The 18,587-nt window shown below is 40.5% G+C and overlaps 1 protein-coding gene across 6 annotated transcripts in view; it reads right to left on the bottom strand.

Moving 5' to 3' along the window:
- BNC2 (basonuclin zinc finger protein 2) overlaps positions 1-18,587 on the bottom strand; it is a 490,816-nt gene that overhangs the window by 13,675 nt on the left and 458,554 nt on the right. For all 6 annotated transcript variants that reach the window (XM_088837882.1, XM_088837885.1, XM_088837883.1 and 3 more), the window contains one exon: positions 12,133-14,102. In XM_088837882.1, the coding sequence (XP_088694008.1) occupies positions 12,133-14,102 (1,970 nt within the window). The remainder of the gene's footprint in view (positions 1-12,132; positions 14,103-18,587) is intronic.

Below are 18,587 nucleotides of genomic sequence, written 5' to 3'. Positions count from 1 at the left end.
ACTTTTAAGAACACATACTATATCTTATTCAACCTCAAGTCTCCTGCTGCTCAAGTAGAATACTGGGTTGACCAAAAAGTTTATTCGGATTTTCCCATCACATCTGATGGAAACACTCTAACTTTTGATCAACCCAATACTTTGCACATGGGACATAATTAAAAGTACATTTATTTGACTTCAATCAGTAACAGGCAGAGTCTTAAAGAAACTTTTCCCAAAACAAATTATAAAAGTGAAAACAATGATCCCAAGATTGGAAACATGTACCTAAAGATTTAAGAAAAGACACAGATAACATAGCAGAGGAAAATCCTGACCCACTCACACCCCACTGTGGTGCAAGGTAATGCTACATAACTAGGGCATGACACAGTCCTATAACTTGGGCGATGCTTAGAACCACAAATGTTTCTTCTGACCTCTGCACTCATTCCTACTATTTCTGTACTGAGTTTACCAAAGCCTCTTGAAAACTAAGAGCACCCTTAAAAGCAAAAGGTAATGAAGCTTATATGACATAGAAGAGGTCATGAAATCAGACTTACTCTTTGAAATGCTTGGTGGGAGCACTCTAACTAGATTAAAGTGGACTACCACTCTTTTTTGGTTTCTTTAACGAAAACAAGTCAATTATATCTCAGTTAAAAAAAGAAAATTTTACCATGCAACCACAGAAGACAGCAAATCCAACAGTCAAATAAATGCAGACACTCTTTAAGAGAAAGTCAGTCCTGTCGTGAACTTATCTTTCCTCACATTTCCCTTTCTAAGCTGGTTCAAATACCTAGTTCAACAATGCAATGTTTAACCATAAAAAGAAAAAAAAAATTAAGCACACTGAAAAAGTGTTTTGAGATTTTAACTTTGGTTTTTGAGATACAAAGAAGAACTTTTTTAAAAAATAAGGATCTCATGACCAAGTTAGAAAATCAAAATGTGGTCATCAAACTGAATCAAGCTATAGGTTACATAAGAAGCCCAATCTAACCTTGATTCTTAATCAGTTCTGAGCCATCCTAAACTTACTGAACTGAAACAAAATACTTCATAATTAATTGCAGTGCCCCAGGTGAAATGGAACTGAAGCTCCATTTTGGCCTAACTTTTGCCTTTATTTTTTCTGCTTATCTTTGCCACTTCATACACTCATGCACACACCTCAAATTGTCCAGAATGATCACAGTGAAGTATACACAGCAGATAACACCACATATAAATAGTGTATGTGTGTTTTTATGTATGTATATGGGTGTACATAAATTTATATTCAACCTGTAATATAAACTATAAAATCTGGATGCTGGGTTTGAGTGTATTGTTGGACACGGAGTCAATATTCCTGATTGGAAATGTAAATCTGCTCTCCAAATCCACATAAACGAAAAGTTAAAACCTCTGTGCCTTATTTATTCTCTTATCTAGATTGCTATGACACTACCTGTTGTCCTGAATGCCTCAAAAATATTTGTATTCCCATTTATTGATGGTGGTATACTTACAGCCCTGTGAAGTCACAATATTTTTGATACTATATACATTGTTGCAAAATGAGCAGGTGCTCTCTAAGGTAGTATTTAAAGATTTTCTCCAAAAGATCTGAAAACCATCCCCAGCTCAGGAAATTCAATGTAAAATTTTAGTGAACAATGCTCAACACCTCCCACCCGCCAAAAGTACAGAAGTACATGATAAATGCAAGAAACAAAAGCTAAGCAAATTCTTGCAAATTAAAAGTATGAAATCCAGTCCCTTCAATCCCTTTCAATATAAAACAAATCATCCATACTGGTCACGCAGACAGTTCTCTCTCCATTCAAATTATTCACTTGAAGATAAGCTCCCACCAAACTCTTTAGGGGTTTAGCTAATTTACTGCACAGATACGGCACGTCTGTTGTAATAACAGGTAGGATGTATTGGGGTCGACCATTTATCAGAATTAGACTTCTTTTCTCAATTCACAGTGAATTATGCTGCCTACATGACTCCCCTCTCTCAGAGCCTGCCATCCCCTTACGGCCCCTAATGTGGCAGGCAAACCAAATTGACAGTCTCATCTTGTCAACAAGGGGCGATTCTCCTGAGAAGCCATTTAACTTTGCCGAGGAAGCAATGTATTAATGTGCCTGTCCCAGGAATGTTAATCATCTTCAAGCTTCCAACCTAACTTTGACGTGAACGAAATCACCAAATTTGTTTACTAAATGAATCGTAATATGCTAATAAGAAAGCATGACATATATGGAAAAGCCAAACAGATGGTTTGTTTACTCCACTTTGCAACTTTATAAATGTTGTAACTCTGAAGATGTTAGTGAGAATTATTGGTTTGTTGGCAGAGGCGAACGTGTCTCTCGCATACTAAATCTGGCACTACGGCTACAAAACAATTTGTCACTGCTGTGGAATGCATAAAAAATGTTAATGTAGTGATGGCATTTGGGAAGGCAGATTGGTGGATGGAAAATGTCTATGCTGGATGCTCAGGTTAAGTGCAGAATTGATATCCAATGCTGTTCCCTAACCATTTTACTTCTGAGCTGTATCTGACACATCGAGGCTTCTCAAGGGTGCCGATTATTCAATATATAACCTGTTGCGCTGTAATGTGAGACGTGTGTTACACTGTGAATAGGATTATGTTTTCATAGCATTTGGAAAATTTCTCAATCAGGCAGCTCATATGGTGCTCAGCTTACTACTACTGTTGGGTAAGAGAAAGCAAAGCCATTCACCCTGGCATCTTTTAAGGACTTGAATAAAATCTGAGCTACAATTTTGAGATTTATATTTACCCTGGATGAACTGCTCTTGCTGCTGCTGCTAAGTCGCTTCAGTCATCTCCGACTGTGAAACCCCATAGACGGCAGCCCACCAGGCTCCCCCGTCCCTGGGATTCTCCAGGCAAGAACACTGGAGTGGGTTGCCATTTCCTTCTCCAATGCATGAAAGTGAAAAGTGAAAGTGAAGTCACTCAGTCGTGTCCAACTCCTAGCGACCCCGTGGACCGCAGCCTACCAGGCTCCTCTGTCCATGGGATTTTCCAGGCAAGAGTATTGGAGTGGGGTGCCATCGCCTTCACTGCTGGATGAGTTAACTCTCCAGTTTTCCATCCCATCTTTTATCATCTTATACAAAGAGTTCCGAAGATCTATTTCCAAAACAGTAAGAATGCATTTTTCTCTTGCCATTCAAATTTCCTCTCCTATTTAAAAATAAGCTTTCTTTTCTAATGTGTACGACATGGAACAGCAGTTTCTTTCTGAGATCTTTTTCAAAGGAAATACTTCCTAACTATCCAAGAAGGTTTTATATCATTAAAACAATTTGTGATCTTTTAAGAAGAGAGCATTAGGGATGTGCGAGTTTCCCAGGGGATAGGATTTTGTAGGCAATTTTATAATTGAGCTACGGCCTTATCTAGAATTCTGTGTTGAAAATGAAACTATTTAACAAAAAGAATGCCCAAAAATCTAATTTACATCTTTGGTTAAATGGTGTCAAAACTACCAACAGGAAAACTTCAGCTAAGCAACCAGCAACACAACTATGCTACCTTTCAATGTTTAGAAACATTCAGATTTTTCTGAAATTCTTTTTACTCCAGATTCACAAAAGCATAGCCATAGAAGCAGAATTCTGTATGAAAGAGGTGCTTATTGCTTCCAATACCATTAACCACTTCCCCCAACATCTTAGTCCTATATATACAGACTGAGACCGCCATGCATCTTGTGGGATTCACCTGGTGTAGCATCACAGAGTGAAATTTCTACCCGTCTGCCGAAGAGAAACGAGAGCAAAGTGAGCTAAAGAAACCTCTGACTTCATCTTGCTGCCCTAGGATCACTTTGGAGCAAGAAACATTAGCGGCTATCCCAGCCTGGCGCGTCTCTCTCATGTGAAACATCTCCTCGTTCCTGACCAACAAAGAAAATTTCAATAAGGTACTTTTACTGGTTTAACAACAGTGAGCTCTTGGGATTGTCAAAATGCTAAGCCTTTTCCAAGGAGAGAAGAAATCAGCAGCTCAAATATAATTAACCTTCCATTCTCAATGCAAACTGCCACGCACAGGAGCTCTGCAGTCTATTAGTGAAGTTATAATGGCCAACGGGCAGAAGCGAAATTGGTCAAAAAGTTGGCTGCTGCTGTCATATTTTTGGAATTATGATTAATGGCACTAATAATGTGGATGATTACTGATATGTGTATCTCCAGCAGTTTATCATATTGCTCTGGCTGCCTACATCCACAATAAGCAGGATGCTATCATTTACCTCTTTATTGAAGGCAATCCTTCTCTTGAAGGAGCATATTCTAATTACTTCGTAATGTTTTATGTCTTAAACATTTTGCAGCTCTGGACCTTGCCAACCGCTTCATGTCTACCATTGATTAATTACTGAATGTTTAATCAAAATTTAGAACCTAATGTAGTCATTTATGAGCACACTGCAGTGCCAAAGTAGTTAGGCTCTGCTCCCAAGTTTGGGGAGTGCTGGGTTAAAAATCAAATCCCAGCCAGGCATGAGGATCCAAGAATTTCACCTTGGGTGCTCTGAGGTTGCCAATTCCATCTCTGCTGATGAATGGAAGGTAATCTAACTACAGGGTAAACGGCATCTTTACCTCCCCTCTTCCCACTGGATCTCTCTTTCCCTCTTCTCCCGATTCCCTAATCAACAGAGCACTGCTGACTGCTTGCTTCTGAGAGCAAGAAGGTTCTCATGAAAACCCATCTCAAGAACATAGCTTTGAAGTGGTTAAATAAGTGAAAAATAATTTGCTGGGACAAATACATAAGTTTTTTTTTTTTAATGTGGATTTTTTATGGTACTGTCATACAACCATTCACCGTTGAAGTTAAGTGTTTTTTTAATACCATTACTGAACTGCTGAAATGGATGCTAATATAGCTTGGAGTGCTAATGTCAAGTCCTGGTAATAAAAAAGACAGACTGCTGAATGAAATAATTTCAAGTAAAAAATAGAACAAAAGTGCTCTCTCTCTTGCTCTCCACTTTTATTGAATTGGGACTGACTGAGCCAATTGCTTTAGAAGTCTGTAAAACACAATTACTAGTGAGCGGACTGACCCCCCAGTGCCCCCTCGGTGACAGAGCGGGCTAAAAAGCCAACAGAGTTCGAGCGGCTCCCCTCAGCTGGCCATCAGACCCATCAGGCTTACTTCTGAAGGTTTGTTGTTCTCATCGCCCAAATCTGTCTCTTCTGGCTGAAAAAAAATCTTATTTCCCATCCATGTGCTAAAGTAACTTCATACATCATTTCCCAAGATGAAGATGTCTATCCTGGCAATTAAGGATGATCTGCCTTTTGATATTCTTATTTATGTGGTTGTTCACATATAAACACACATATACTTTATGTGGATACATTTAGATGAGAACGTTAGCATAATTTTTGAATAGCTGGCAATAATTCCAATTGATATATGCAATAGCAAACTGGAGGCATCACTTACGTATGTTCGGTTTAGATACACAGCTTTTTTTTTTTTTTTCCTAAGGTAAAGTCAAAATAATTAGAGCAAGCAAGAAAAAGAATTAAACTAGAAGTAGGTAACATTTTCCCCCCTAGTTAATAAAAGAAGTAATAAACTCCATAAAGTACTAGAGTTAAGATCACTAACACTTCAGGCATAACAGCTTTTTACCAGGAATTTACAACTCCTGCTTTAATTCAAGCTGCTTGCATTAGGACATAAAATCTAGGTATTTTTTAAAAGTGTAGCTTTCTGTTAAGTGAAGAAAAATTGTCCTTTCCTGAAAAGCATTCTTTTTTCCTCTTTCTCAGCTTGCTTCTCTCTCACACGCACACACACACATCTTGGCACTCAAGAATCAGAGTTAATAAATCCTTTTTTTATGACATTGTAATTTTTTGGCAAGTGTAAACTCCTTTCATATTCTGCCACGTTCATTTATTTGAAGCTTGTGGGAGTCTTACAGCAAAAACATTAAATTATTTCTGAGAAGGCTTTTTAAAAAGAGAAAAAAGAAACGCTTTCTAGCCCAACCTTCACAATGAAATTTCAACAGAGAAAGAAAAGTCTGTCTCCTTAGCACAACAACAACCAACAGATCACTCAGCAAGGAAGAGCTGGTAGAAGCCTCTTACCTTATGGAGAACCCATCTTTGCAGGAAGGATACTAGCAAATACTAATATGTGTGTGAAGTCTCATGACCTGCTTCCAGGTGAGAAATGGCCTTTTTTATTTGTTTAAAAAAAGAAAAGACTATCTACAAAAACAAATACTTAGAATGAGTCATATGAGAAAGAATGAGACCAAAAGTCTACCAGAGGATCAGATAGATGGTGGGAGACCCAAGGGAGACAGAAATCATGAAGATGACCCTTTCAAAGTGGTGCCATCCTGAAAATTACCACCTATGCATGCAGTATGTACATGCTGATCTAAATGCTATTTCTGCCTGGATTTTCAAGTTCCCGATGGAGAGAGTAGTAGCTCATTCCTTTTGAAGGACGGTAGGAATACAGGGTATATGGAAGCATTGCATTTACACGGTGGAAGTTATGTAGCCACAAGAGATTTAGTGGTACTCCCATCAAGAGAAATTTGTAAGAACTTCTTTGTATCATGGACAGGAAGTCCTTTGCTCGCCATTAAGCTTTGTTGTCTAGTTGGTAGGCAGTTTGGTGGAAGTGATTGGTGTACTTCTTGGGCTGGAGGAGTGAAAGGTCAGCAGAGGCTTAAATGAGCTTGTCTTACATCCAGCTGGGCCAGCAGGAGGTCATTAGGAAGATCCGAGGCTCATGGTAGGCTTGACAGAGTCTCTCCCCATGATACAAGGAGGCCGTTTTGCTCACTGCTCTTCTCCCAGGATATAAAAAGAACCCCAGAGACAGGAATGACACTGAAGTTTATCTTACTACCAAAGTTTCGCTTGAGGAGGGCACATCTAGCAATTACTCAGAAGGGGGAATTTATTTTGTTTGTTTGCCTTTGATGGAAAGTAATGGAGATAAGTACAAGAGACCTATTGATCTCCTGGCTGTATTGTGAAACCAAAAAGAGTAACAGAGGGGGAAAAACAAATGTCTTCCTTTAAAAGTCAGAAGACCCACGCGACTTTACCTTTTAAAAGAATTCTGGTAAAGGAGAGCTGCAGTTTAGATGGCAAAAAATACAGGACATGAAAAAGCTGATGCCTTAAAGTATTCTCTTCTCGTACTTGCAGAAGATTAACACACTGTTTGACAGCTAATTGTATTAGGGCAAATATACTAATAGTTATTTAAATTGGTGCTAAGTGGCTCATTTCTTGGAGGTATTGCCTGGTGAAATCATATGCATTTATTGAAAATCTCTCTTTGGAAACTTACAGAGAACTTTTCTAAACACAGAATGATGGGAAAAATGTATGTCGCTGCTGGGAAGGTGAAAACAGGAGGCAGGTAGCATGTTTTCGCATCTTCACCTCTGCTGTTAATGTATGCAGTGGCTCGTCAGAGGTAGCTTATGTTAATTTATTCCCGCACACCTGTACAGGGCTGGAAGTCAGGTAATCAAACAAGCAAAAACTATACATCTCTGCTTTTTAGCTACAGCTACCCAGAGGCCTATAGAGGAACAAATTTAGTTCTGGAGACATCAGCAGGTTTTAATAAACCAAATACAGATGTCTTACTTCATACAAATCAAGAAGTTTACATGTTTAAATCTGGACGGATTTAAGTAGCAATCAAAGAGAAGGTTTCCACTTGGCACCAATGGCTGCCTCATATTTATTTATAAATCACCCTAAGCAAATATTATTTTGTTTCTAAATTTATTCATGGGGCTGAATCACCTTTCCTACACCTTGAAGATCAAACATAATGCTTACCTTTCTGATAAAATTCAAGACAAACTGTAGCAATGAGTGGCCACTATTCTCAGAGGGAAGATAGGAACAAAGATGGTAAAATTCATGTTAAGATGAAAAACCAACAGATTAAGTATTTCTATGCAGACCATCTAGTTTCTGTGGACAAAGTCTTCATTATAGTTGAAGGAGTTTTAAAACAGCCAATCACTGAAACAGATATAAATAGATTTTTAACATACTGGCAAATGATTAGGAATTCAACAGAAGAGGACATGGGTTTTTATTTTTCGGAATAAAAACCAAATGTAATTTATAAATGGGCTTCTCTAATATACAGATGATCCATGGCCACTCAGCCCTCCTGGGGATCAAAATACCAGACAGAGGATGAGAAATGACCAGAGAAAGCCAGGGCCAACCAATTCTGACACTCTTCAAGAAAAATGTCCTTTATGAAGACTGTAGGTTCTAGGCCAGTAGGAATTCTTCTTCCCAGGGAGTATTTTCATAGGTATACTTCAAAACCTAGTGTCAGCTTCGCTGTTCCCTGACAGAAGAGCATCTCAGCAGAAAAATCAAGCGACAAACAAGAAGTACAGGTGTCTAGTGACTGCCGGGTGTAACACTACACACTACTCTCAGTATACACTTAAATATCAGCCCTCGCCTTGTAGTTCTGTAGTTCTTTAGAGGGAAAGTAATTCACATTGTGCTTCTAAAGCTCAGAATAAAAATTACCCTAGCGGCCACCTAGTGACCAGACAAAGTGGAGTTTGTGCATATTAGCTTGCTCTGTGCCATTAGTGTGGAATGGTCCTCTTTGCTTTCAAATTTATTAAACTCACACTCGTTACAAATGTATAGAAAGGACACTTCTGATACTTCACTCAGAATCCTCAGCCCTCACAAACCTTGCTTGTGCCCCACTCTCTCTCTCATGTCCCTTTTGGTGACTTCACACAAAGAATATTGTTTTTCTAAAAGCCTTCAATCTGATCTTACAAGACCTAGAAAGATGCTAAGCAAAGAGTTGGGCATCTCTGCTAACTAGCCGCCAAATGTAAAACACAGCATTTACCATCTTTCTAATTCCATTCTGCTAACTGCCTGTCTGAGACCAAACACACAACTCCCTCAAATACAACCATCTTAGAAGAAGCCGAGGAAGACCTGCTTCTCACTCCTATAAGGTGTTCTAAGCCCAAAGACAAGAAGGCTGCTCTCATAAATAGAAGGAAAAGGGTTTGTTCTGTTAGTTTTATCACAGGTAAACCCCTTGCATACTTCGACCCCAACTCAAAATGCCTTCTAATGCTCCGTTTGCACAAGGAAGATGTTGTAGAGTCCAGGATGGGTGAATCGAGCCTCTGGGGAGAGGAGAGAAATGGACACAAGGACAGCAGGATTAAAGACAAAGGAGGATTTCTGTTTGGGAAGGTGTGTTGACTCAGAGAAAGGTAAGAAAACTTAGTCTAGCTTCATAGTGAATTGAAGAGGAAAAAAGCAGGGACATAAAATTCCTGGGGTTCTTGCGACCGATACAGTAAAAGTGAAGAGACAGGGAAGAGAAGTCTACTGGGTAGATTCGAGATGTGAGGCAGAGAGTTTGTGAATAAGGATATCAAATTACAGGTCAACACTAGTTGATGACAATGAAACGGGTACAATTATAATGCAGTTATGTCTCCTGAGATGCAGAAGAGGATGGTATTCAATGGCATCCCTGTTTTTGCTTATTCGGTGGTAGCCATGCTCACATATTAAGTCATAGACTCAACAAGGATGAATACTCTTCTTATAAAAAAAAAAGTTGAAGTATCAAAGTTTCTGCTAAGTATTTACCCTGGGTCAAAAGATTTGAGGACTCTTGAAAAGCAAAGTTTCAAGTGAGAATCAGCAGACTTTATCGTACAGTACTTTTTTTTCCAATTTGCTTTTTATTGTGTGTGACAAAATTCCAGAATTAAAACGATTTGGCATGACGTGCTATTTCACCCATATGAAATGTAATCACCTGTCTTCTGGGGTTTGCAATCTCTTGTGAGACTGAACATACATGGGAGAACATCTGTATTATGATTCCCACCTGGAATATCCTATATCCCAGTTATCCTGGGCAGTGGTCTCAACTTGTATACGGATGATCACCCATGGAACACTCAATCCTTAGAATAAAATTAGAGATTGAAATATTCTGCTGCTATCAATAAATGTTTGTCCTCAGACAAACCACCCTCTCCACAGTGCTTCCTTATACTGCTGCTGCTGCTGAGTCACTTCAGTCGTGTCCAACTCTGTGTGACCCCTTAGATGGAAGCCCACCAGGCTCCCCTGTCCCTGGGATTCTCAAGGCAAGAACACTGGAGTGGGTTGCCATTTCCTTCTCCAATACTTCCTTATACACTGGGGCATAAAAACAGCGCTTGTCTTTTCTAGTAAATGAAAGCACCAAGCTTTGGGTGTTGTAGCCTTTGGTCCCAGAGTCATTTATTTGAGTGTTATGACTTGCAGTATTTTCAGCAAACCAACTAAAACTGTGACAGGAATTCATGCAAATAAGCTTAAATTTTGGCTTGTCTTCAAACACTCCATTTCCATAAATATTTTATGCAGTTTTTCATGAGTCTTTTATTTTTGTTAAAATCCAATGCATTAACCTCATTATCACAAGTGCACTATTTCAAATGTAAAAGAATGAATATTACTTACAAACGTGAGGGGGATGGATACAGTATTATATTTTATTATTCAAAGTCTAGCTATCTTAACTGCTGTATTCTGAGACTGTCAATGATAAGTTGGAACTGAAAAGAACTCTGTGACCGTAAAACATTTTTACAGAACAAGGTAAATGGAGTTGGGGGGAGGGAATTTTTTAAGAAGATAGATTTCTCTTCAAAGCATGTTTTGAATTGTATGAAGAAAGCCACTGAATGTTTTCTCAGAGATTTTGCTTTTCATGCATTGGGTCCCTTGTATTTTAGTAGAAAGAAAAAAGTATTTTCTTCTTTTATTTTTAAGAAGACTGAACTTTTAAATATGGAAAAAACAGAACATTCTAGAGGCAGGTCACTACTTTTCAGTATACTTCTATTATATGTTACTTTATCAAACAACTCTACCCACCAGGGAAACACTAGAATTTGGGTGGTAGCTATTAGTAAACTTCCTAGTTAATATTGTTTCTTCTAGATATATTGATTTTTACCATGTAAAAAATTTTCTCCAGATACATTATTAAAAGACAATGTAAAACCCAAAACTGCATTTGGTATAATGGGATGAACTAACCGTGTGACTCTAGGTAGGCTGGTGTATAATCCTCTGCTCATAAGCTTATCTCCACAAGAGGAGGACAACTGTGCTACTCCACCACTGACCACCTTAACACATTCCTTTTATATTACATTTTCTTTAAAACTGAAAAAGAACACTGTAGGTTTAGGACCAGCTGCTTCTGTTTAAGCCCAACTGTTTCAGAGCCACAGCTACATACCTAAGGTGTGATGTCATCTGAAGGCTGGACATAATATATTCTAACTGATCCTCAAAGTATATGCATGCCTCCCCTTCTATGCATAATTCCCATGACAGACTATATTTTAGAGATGTGCTCAAAGACATTGTGAAGTTGAAGTAACCCATAATCGTTATAACATTTCCCTGTATCAACAATTACTTTGGTCCCATTTTCTTCCAATATTTCTACAACTCTTAAAGAATTCATGGACACACTAAATACTCATGTAAGAACGATAACATTTCTGGTTATACCTACGCAGATGCAGGCTGTCTCGATGTCCTGGACCTATGGTTCTTTCCATCCGTAAATTTCTGTTTCTATATTGGATAAATACGTGTGTATGAAGATAATATATTGATTTAATTATAAAGCCACAAGGCAAAGCAGAAATATATACAACAGAAGCTTCAGCTTCTAAGTGAAGGTTCACGGGAAAGCAGGGAACTGTGTACACAGTTAACTTATTCATACCTAGATGCATGGAAACACACACACACATACACACACGGAGCACAGAGAAAAATGGCGTGCATTACTGAGTAAGATGGCGTATGATTCTGCATGCTTAATCAGAACAAGCACCAACTGCAACAATCCTTCACGAGCATGGCAGCCTGGGGATCACGCGGTCACTGTGGACAATCTTTACAGTGCACTGAAAACATCTAAGTTGGATTTTTTTTAATGTGTCAAGTCCACCATGACTGGCACCCTCCACCCCCAGCAGGAGCAGCCAATGGAGATTTACTGACCTGTCTCTGCTTCGGCGAGAGGGGAAGGCAGCGTTGCAGCCAGCTACCGTGCAGACATGCATCTCTTTCAAGTGAACGTTTCTGTAGTGAAGCTTCACGCTGTAGGAGCTTTTGAAACTCTTCTTGCACACATAACAGATTTTAGGGTCTGGGCTAGAACACAGGTCCCCTTCTGGGGAGAACTTCTGAGGGCTGCCATAATTCAGAGACGATGTAAAACTCTCGTGCAGGGCTGCCATGCTGGCACCCCCGCCGTTGTACAGTCCATACTGGCTCATGTAAAACATGTCGTAAGTGGGATCTGTGAACTCCTCCTTCACCTTGATGACATCCTGGTGAGAGGGCTCACTGTGGTTCTCGTCCGGCCTCTCACTGTTCATCAGGACTTTCTCGCTCACTTCACCGTGCATATGCTCATCCCCCTCCATGGATTCCTCACCGAGTTTGGGCTCCGAAGACTCAGACTCATTCTCATAGTCCCGCTCAGGTTCTTGGTCCTCAGAAGTCATGCTGTCAGCCCTTCTTATTTCTGTCCTTGAAATGCACAGGGTCCTGCTATGCTTAGAAAAGTCCTTCACAGACATGCCCGGACTCATCTCCTCCTGGGAGTGGCAGTGATTGTCATGGCTCCCATCGTTGACCACAGCCCCGCTGTCATTGGGGTCGTCATCTTCATCGTCAAACTCATCAGCGGTATCGATAATTTCCTTCTCGATCTTCACAGGCATGCTGGACTTTCTGGGCTTCTTCTTGGGCGCCAGGTCGGCACTGGGCTCATGAGTGGCCATCATCACTACTGGCGCTGCTGGCTCAGAAGGGGGTGGGGGGTGCTGCTCTATGGTACCACTGGTTGGAATGATGGGACTGGTCGGGAGGGAGGTCGGAGGACTCACCATTTCCCCTGGAGTGAGTAAACTTCTATAAAATGGAGGAACTGGTTGGACAGTCTTTAGCCCAGAGAACACCAGCTGGCTAGGGAGAGGGTTCTGTAAGACGGGGTCTAGTGGGGGAGTGGTAAAACCCATTGGGGGCCGGCCAGGGCTCGTGAGTGTGAGATTCGATTTTGTACTTGCTATGACGGGGGTGGCGGCCCCGGACGTGGCCCGGATTAAATCTTTGTCTCGGTTATTCCTTAGCATAGGCATGTGAAGGCGAGGGTTAGGGTTTGCACTGTGGCGGTTACGGCTGCGGAGGGAGCTGAAGACCATATTACAGCCTTCAATGGTGCACCGATGTTTGATCTTCAGGTGAACGGCGTTATAATGGATTTTGAGAGTACCTTTGTCATAGAAAGTCTTCCCACATGCGTTACAGAACACTCTTCCCTTCCGGGAGGCCGACCCCATCCTTCTCATCCGGTGGATCCGGAATGAGCTCTTTGGGTGTTCAGTTTTGGACAGATCACTGACTGGGGCGGAATTCTGAATGGGGGACACGCAGGCTGGCTCGGTTTTGGGCTCCACGTTAGTGATGCTGGTCAGGGCATTTCTATTGGGCGTTTGATCGTTCTTGTAGGGTGTGGGGGAGACTTCAGACTCACTGCTCTCATTATATTCATTCTGGGTCGAAAGGCTGGGCTCCCGCAGCCTCAGTCCTGGTTGCTCTAACAACAGCCCGTTTGGAGGCAATCCTAGCAGTGGGGCTGAGACAGGGTTTATGTACTGGAATGGCAGCAGGAAGGCGAGGCTGTTGGGGATATTTTCGAAGTGATGAATGCTGGAAGGGTTGCTGTTCTCTAGATGGGCGAGGAGGCTGGGACTCCTGGTGCGATTATTGCTCTCAATGAAAGTTCTGATGTCTGAGTCTGTCTTTGAAGATGGTACAGCTACAGCCTGCCCTTCTTTCTCCTGAATCGCCATCAGCTCCACAATGGATTTGGTTTCTCCGAACCGCAGAAACTGCTGAAGGGTGATGATTTCCTCTTCTCGAGACATGATGGCCCAGCGGTCCAGCACCTTGCCGGCAGCATCCTGGAGGCCACATCAAAGAAACGACAAAGACAAACACAGAAACTTATTGATTGTGCATAATTATTCCGTGCAGCTGAAGGTGCTCTGTCTGCTCATGGAACACCGCGAGCAAGAGCAGAAAACAACATGCAAGCACTGTTAATACAAGTTGATCCACAAAGCAAACTTTTCTGCCATGCAAATGCAGTCATTAGAGTCACAGTTAGAGAAACAGATTAAGTTTAATAATGTCAAAGCAAACAAAACGTAGACCACTGGGGCTCTGTGATCTAAAATGCCTGCACTACTGCTACTTTTAACAACAATGGTCTATAGACTATGCAAGTATTTAGCATATATTAGTACAAGACGTGAACTCTTGCTGTGCAACCCAGTGTATGCAAAAACAAAACATAACATGGAACCTTAATCTTTATCAAATAGTGACGCCATAGGAAGGAATTGGGTACATTTTTCAAATTTTATTTCTTTTATTTTTTCCAAATTTTATTTCTTTAACACAATCAGACATGACACTGGATTCAATGATGAAACTTCCTTTAAATAGGAGCTATTATCTGAATTTCTAAATCACGAAGATGAATGAAGTAGCATCACCCCCATACTCACATTGCTACGCTGTCTTTCTCCCCTTTTAAGTGGCTGAATTTTAGTGTCATGTTACAGTACGCAATTTCATAAGGTAGAGTAAGGAAACACAGTAATTGTACTTTTTCTGAAAATTGATTGTAATTCTATGATTCAAAGTTTGAGTTAAGAGTATTTGACTTTTTATGATCTTGTTATAAATGACAGTTATAGATATTCAGAAAATAAACATGTGATGGATTTAGGTAGAATAAATGTGTAAAAATATTGTCTCTTAACATCCTGCTCTGATAGTAGAGAGGGTCCACAGAGAATACACATCAGTAATCACCAGACTATGTGTTGTTAAATATACATTAAAAAGCATTTCACACTTTCATTTTTGCTAGTAACTATGAGATATGCCTGGAGGTAGGACTTAAAAATCCTGCAATGTAATGTCAGGCAATCCATTTCAGTATGGATTGAGAGAAACCTAGTCAAACACTTAAATAATGACTCCATCATCTGCTAGGGCACAGCTCCTTTCCACCAGGACAGGACACTTGGCAACCCTCTGTGAACAACACTTGTTCCAACCCTTGACAGTCGATTTATGGAAGCACAAAATCGTCTTAAATACAAGACAAGAGCCTTATTAATTACAAAGAGGAAAATCATAACATTATAAGGGAGAAACCTAGCAGACACCACCTTAACCACCTTGCCGAAATGAAGGATCATCACAGACCTTGTGATCTATATTAAGAAGGACATACTGTGGTTTCTGTGGCATGCTTGCCAAAAAAAATGCATACCTTAATCTAATTATGAAAAAACATCAGATAAACCAAAATTAAAAGGTGTTCTGCAAAACAGTTGCAAATATTCTTCAAAGTGTAAATGTTGGGAAAGATTTTTTTATTATTATTTTTATCGTTTTTTTTTTTTTCATTGGAGGCTAATTATTTTACAATATTATATTGGTTGGTTCTGCCACACAATGATATGAATCCGCCCTGGGTGTACACGAGTTCCCCCTCCCAAACCCCCCTCCCACCTTCCTCCTCCCTTTATCCTCCCTCTGGGTCAAAGTCACAGAATGACCAAAGATTGGTTAGAGATTGGAGGAGGCTAAGACAGGACAAATGAATATAAGATTCTAGGGATCCTAGACCAGAAAAAGAACATTTGTGGGAATACTGGTTAAATTTCAGGAAAGTCTCTCAATTAGTGAACAGCATGGTATCAATCCTAATTTCTCAGTTTTAACAACTGTACTATGCATATGTAAGATGCTACATTAGGGCAAACAGCATAAAGGGAACTGCACTATTTTTGCAAGAGAGAATTCTCTCTCATAGACAGTTCTGCTCAGCCCTGTGATGTGAAATTCTCTCTGGACCACAACTGTATGGTCTGAATCACAACACCTAATTTGATATTAAGGCGATACTTGTCATTTATTTAAATTACTTAAAAAAGAAGCTCTAATAGTTATAAGCCACTCCTTATAAGGCTCATTTCCAGCATTCTCTTCTTTTATATGTGTGTTAGTGTCTAGTACTACCTGACCTGCCTCTTGAGAAACCTGTATGCAGGTCAGGAAGCAACGTTAGAACTGTACATGGAACAACAGACTGGTTCCAAATAGGAAAAGGAGTACGTCAAGGCTGTATATTGTCACCCTGCTTATTTAACTTCTATGCAGAGTACATCATGAGGAACGCTGGGCTGGAAGAAGCACAAGCTGGAATCAAGATTGCTGGGAGAAATATCAATAACCTCAGATATACAGATGATCCCACCCTTGTGGCAGAAAGTGAAGAGGAACTAAAGAGCCTCTTGATGAAAGTAAAAGAGGACAGTGAAAAAGTTGGTTTAAAACTCAACACTCAGAAAACTAATATCATGACATCTGGTCCCATCACTTCATAGCAAATAGATGGAGAAACAGTGGAAACAGTGACAGACTTTACTTTTTTGGGCTCCAAAATCACTGCAGGTGGTAACTGCAGCCATGAAATTAAAAGACGCTTGCTCCTTGGAAGAAAAGCTATGACAAACCTAGACAGCATATTGCAAAGCAGAGACATTACTTTGCCAACAAAGGTCCATCTAGTCAAAGCTATGGTTTTTCCTGTAGTCATGTATGGATGTGAGAGTTGGACTATAAAGAAAGCTGAGCACCAAAGAACTGATGCTTTTGAACTGTGATGTTGCAGAAGACTCTTGAGAGTCCCTTGGACTGCAAGGAGATCCAACCAGTCCATCCTAAAGGAGATCAGGCCTGAATGGTCATTGGAAGGACTGATGCTGAAGCTGAAACTCCAATTCTTTGGCCACTTGATGCAAAGAACTGACTCACTGGAAAAGGCCCTGATGCTGGGAAAGATTGAAGGTGGGAGGAGAAGGGGACAACACAGGATGAGATGGTTGGATGGCATCACTGACTCAATGGACATGAGTTTGAGTGAACTCCGGGAGTTGGTGATGGACAGGGAGGCCTGGCGTGCTGTGATTCATGGGGTTGCAAAGAGTCGGACACGACTGAGCGGCTGAACTGAACCATGTAAACTGGCAAATACAGATGTCCCTCCCTCATTTGTAGGAGACTTAGCCTTCAGATTACACATTCTCATGCAGTTCTCCGTTCACAATAGTCACACCATGATACGTCGACCCAGTAACTGACTGGATGATCCTGGAGCTGCGAAGCAGCCGCTTTTTTAAAGTATCACTTGTAGCAATGGTCTCCCTGACATTCTTTTTTGGGACAGTGGAGACTGTTGGTATTGTATATAAGCAGAGAAATAAATTGGGATTTTACAGAGATTATCTCATTTGAGTCTTATAATAGCTTCCAGAGCTCGGCAAATGTTTAACAGATGAGACAACAGAGGTACGACTGCTTAAGGTTGCGAAGATGCTAAGTGGGGTCCAGGACTTGAACCCAGAAATTCTGACTCCAGGTTCACTGAACTTACTGTAATCCATGAGGCCATTTCCCAGGTGGGCACACTGGGACTGTGATAACAAGGAGCAAGACCTCTCCTGAACAAGGCTGGTCTCCAGATCACGTCATGTCCTCTTCTACATCATGTTTCCTTTACCATCAAATCCATTTTCTTGATTATTCTTTTTATGAAAGCGTTCACTGTGGAAACTCAATCTGAGTGGTGTACAGCCATTTTTACCTCAGGTTCTTCCCAGGTAGCCTGCACCTAAATCTGCATGTTGATATCGTACTTACAGAGCTGGCAGCCTCTGATATTAAAATAGGCCTCAGAAACCATAGCAACTGATCAAACCCACCTGAGGCATCTCCTTTCCATCACCCTTCTGTCTTCCTTCCCCTAATGGTACACAGCAGTCCCATATGGTTTCTCTCTTCTCCTGGCCCACCACGAATGCCTGCTGCTATTTCTAAATCTACTGCCTTTCAGATTATTTTTCAGCCCTGAGTCGTTGTCTTCACTAAAATGGAGACTGCTGTGTTAAACTACTTACTTCTGGTGGAAGAGGTCCAGGTAAGCAAGGTTTAGAACTTTGCTGGTTGCTTGAATGATAAAAGAGAAGCTTTATTTATCATGGTAACAGAAGCATCCATTTATATTTACCTAGAAGGACAACATAGTATCTTTGTAAATGAATGTGCCTGGGGACAGGTCAAATATCTACATGACATACTCCAACTAGAATCCTCCTGACAGGGTACCCTCTGGATCCAGGCAATGTGAAGTTCTTTCCAAAGAAGCCATCATTCATCAAGATCATCTAAAGACCATCCCTTTCATAAACAGAAAAACTGCAGCAAGAAACAAAGTTGACTATCTCATGTAATAGAATGGGTCTGAAAGCTCAATGCAAGGAATGAATATCAGCTTTAGCATATCCTTGGGTTAAAGTAGTTGAAGG

This window comes from Moschus berezovskii, chromosome 7, assembly GCF_049115385.1.
Source record: "Moschus berezovskii isolate FMDL1 chromosome 7, NW_MosBer_1.0, whole genome shotgun sequence".
Taxonomy (NCBI): domain Eukaryota; kingdom Metazoa; phylum Chordata; class Mammalia; order Artiodactyla; family Moschidae; genus Moschus; species Moschus berezovskii.
This window is presented reverse-complemented; position numbering and strand designations above follow the sequence as displayed.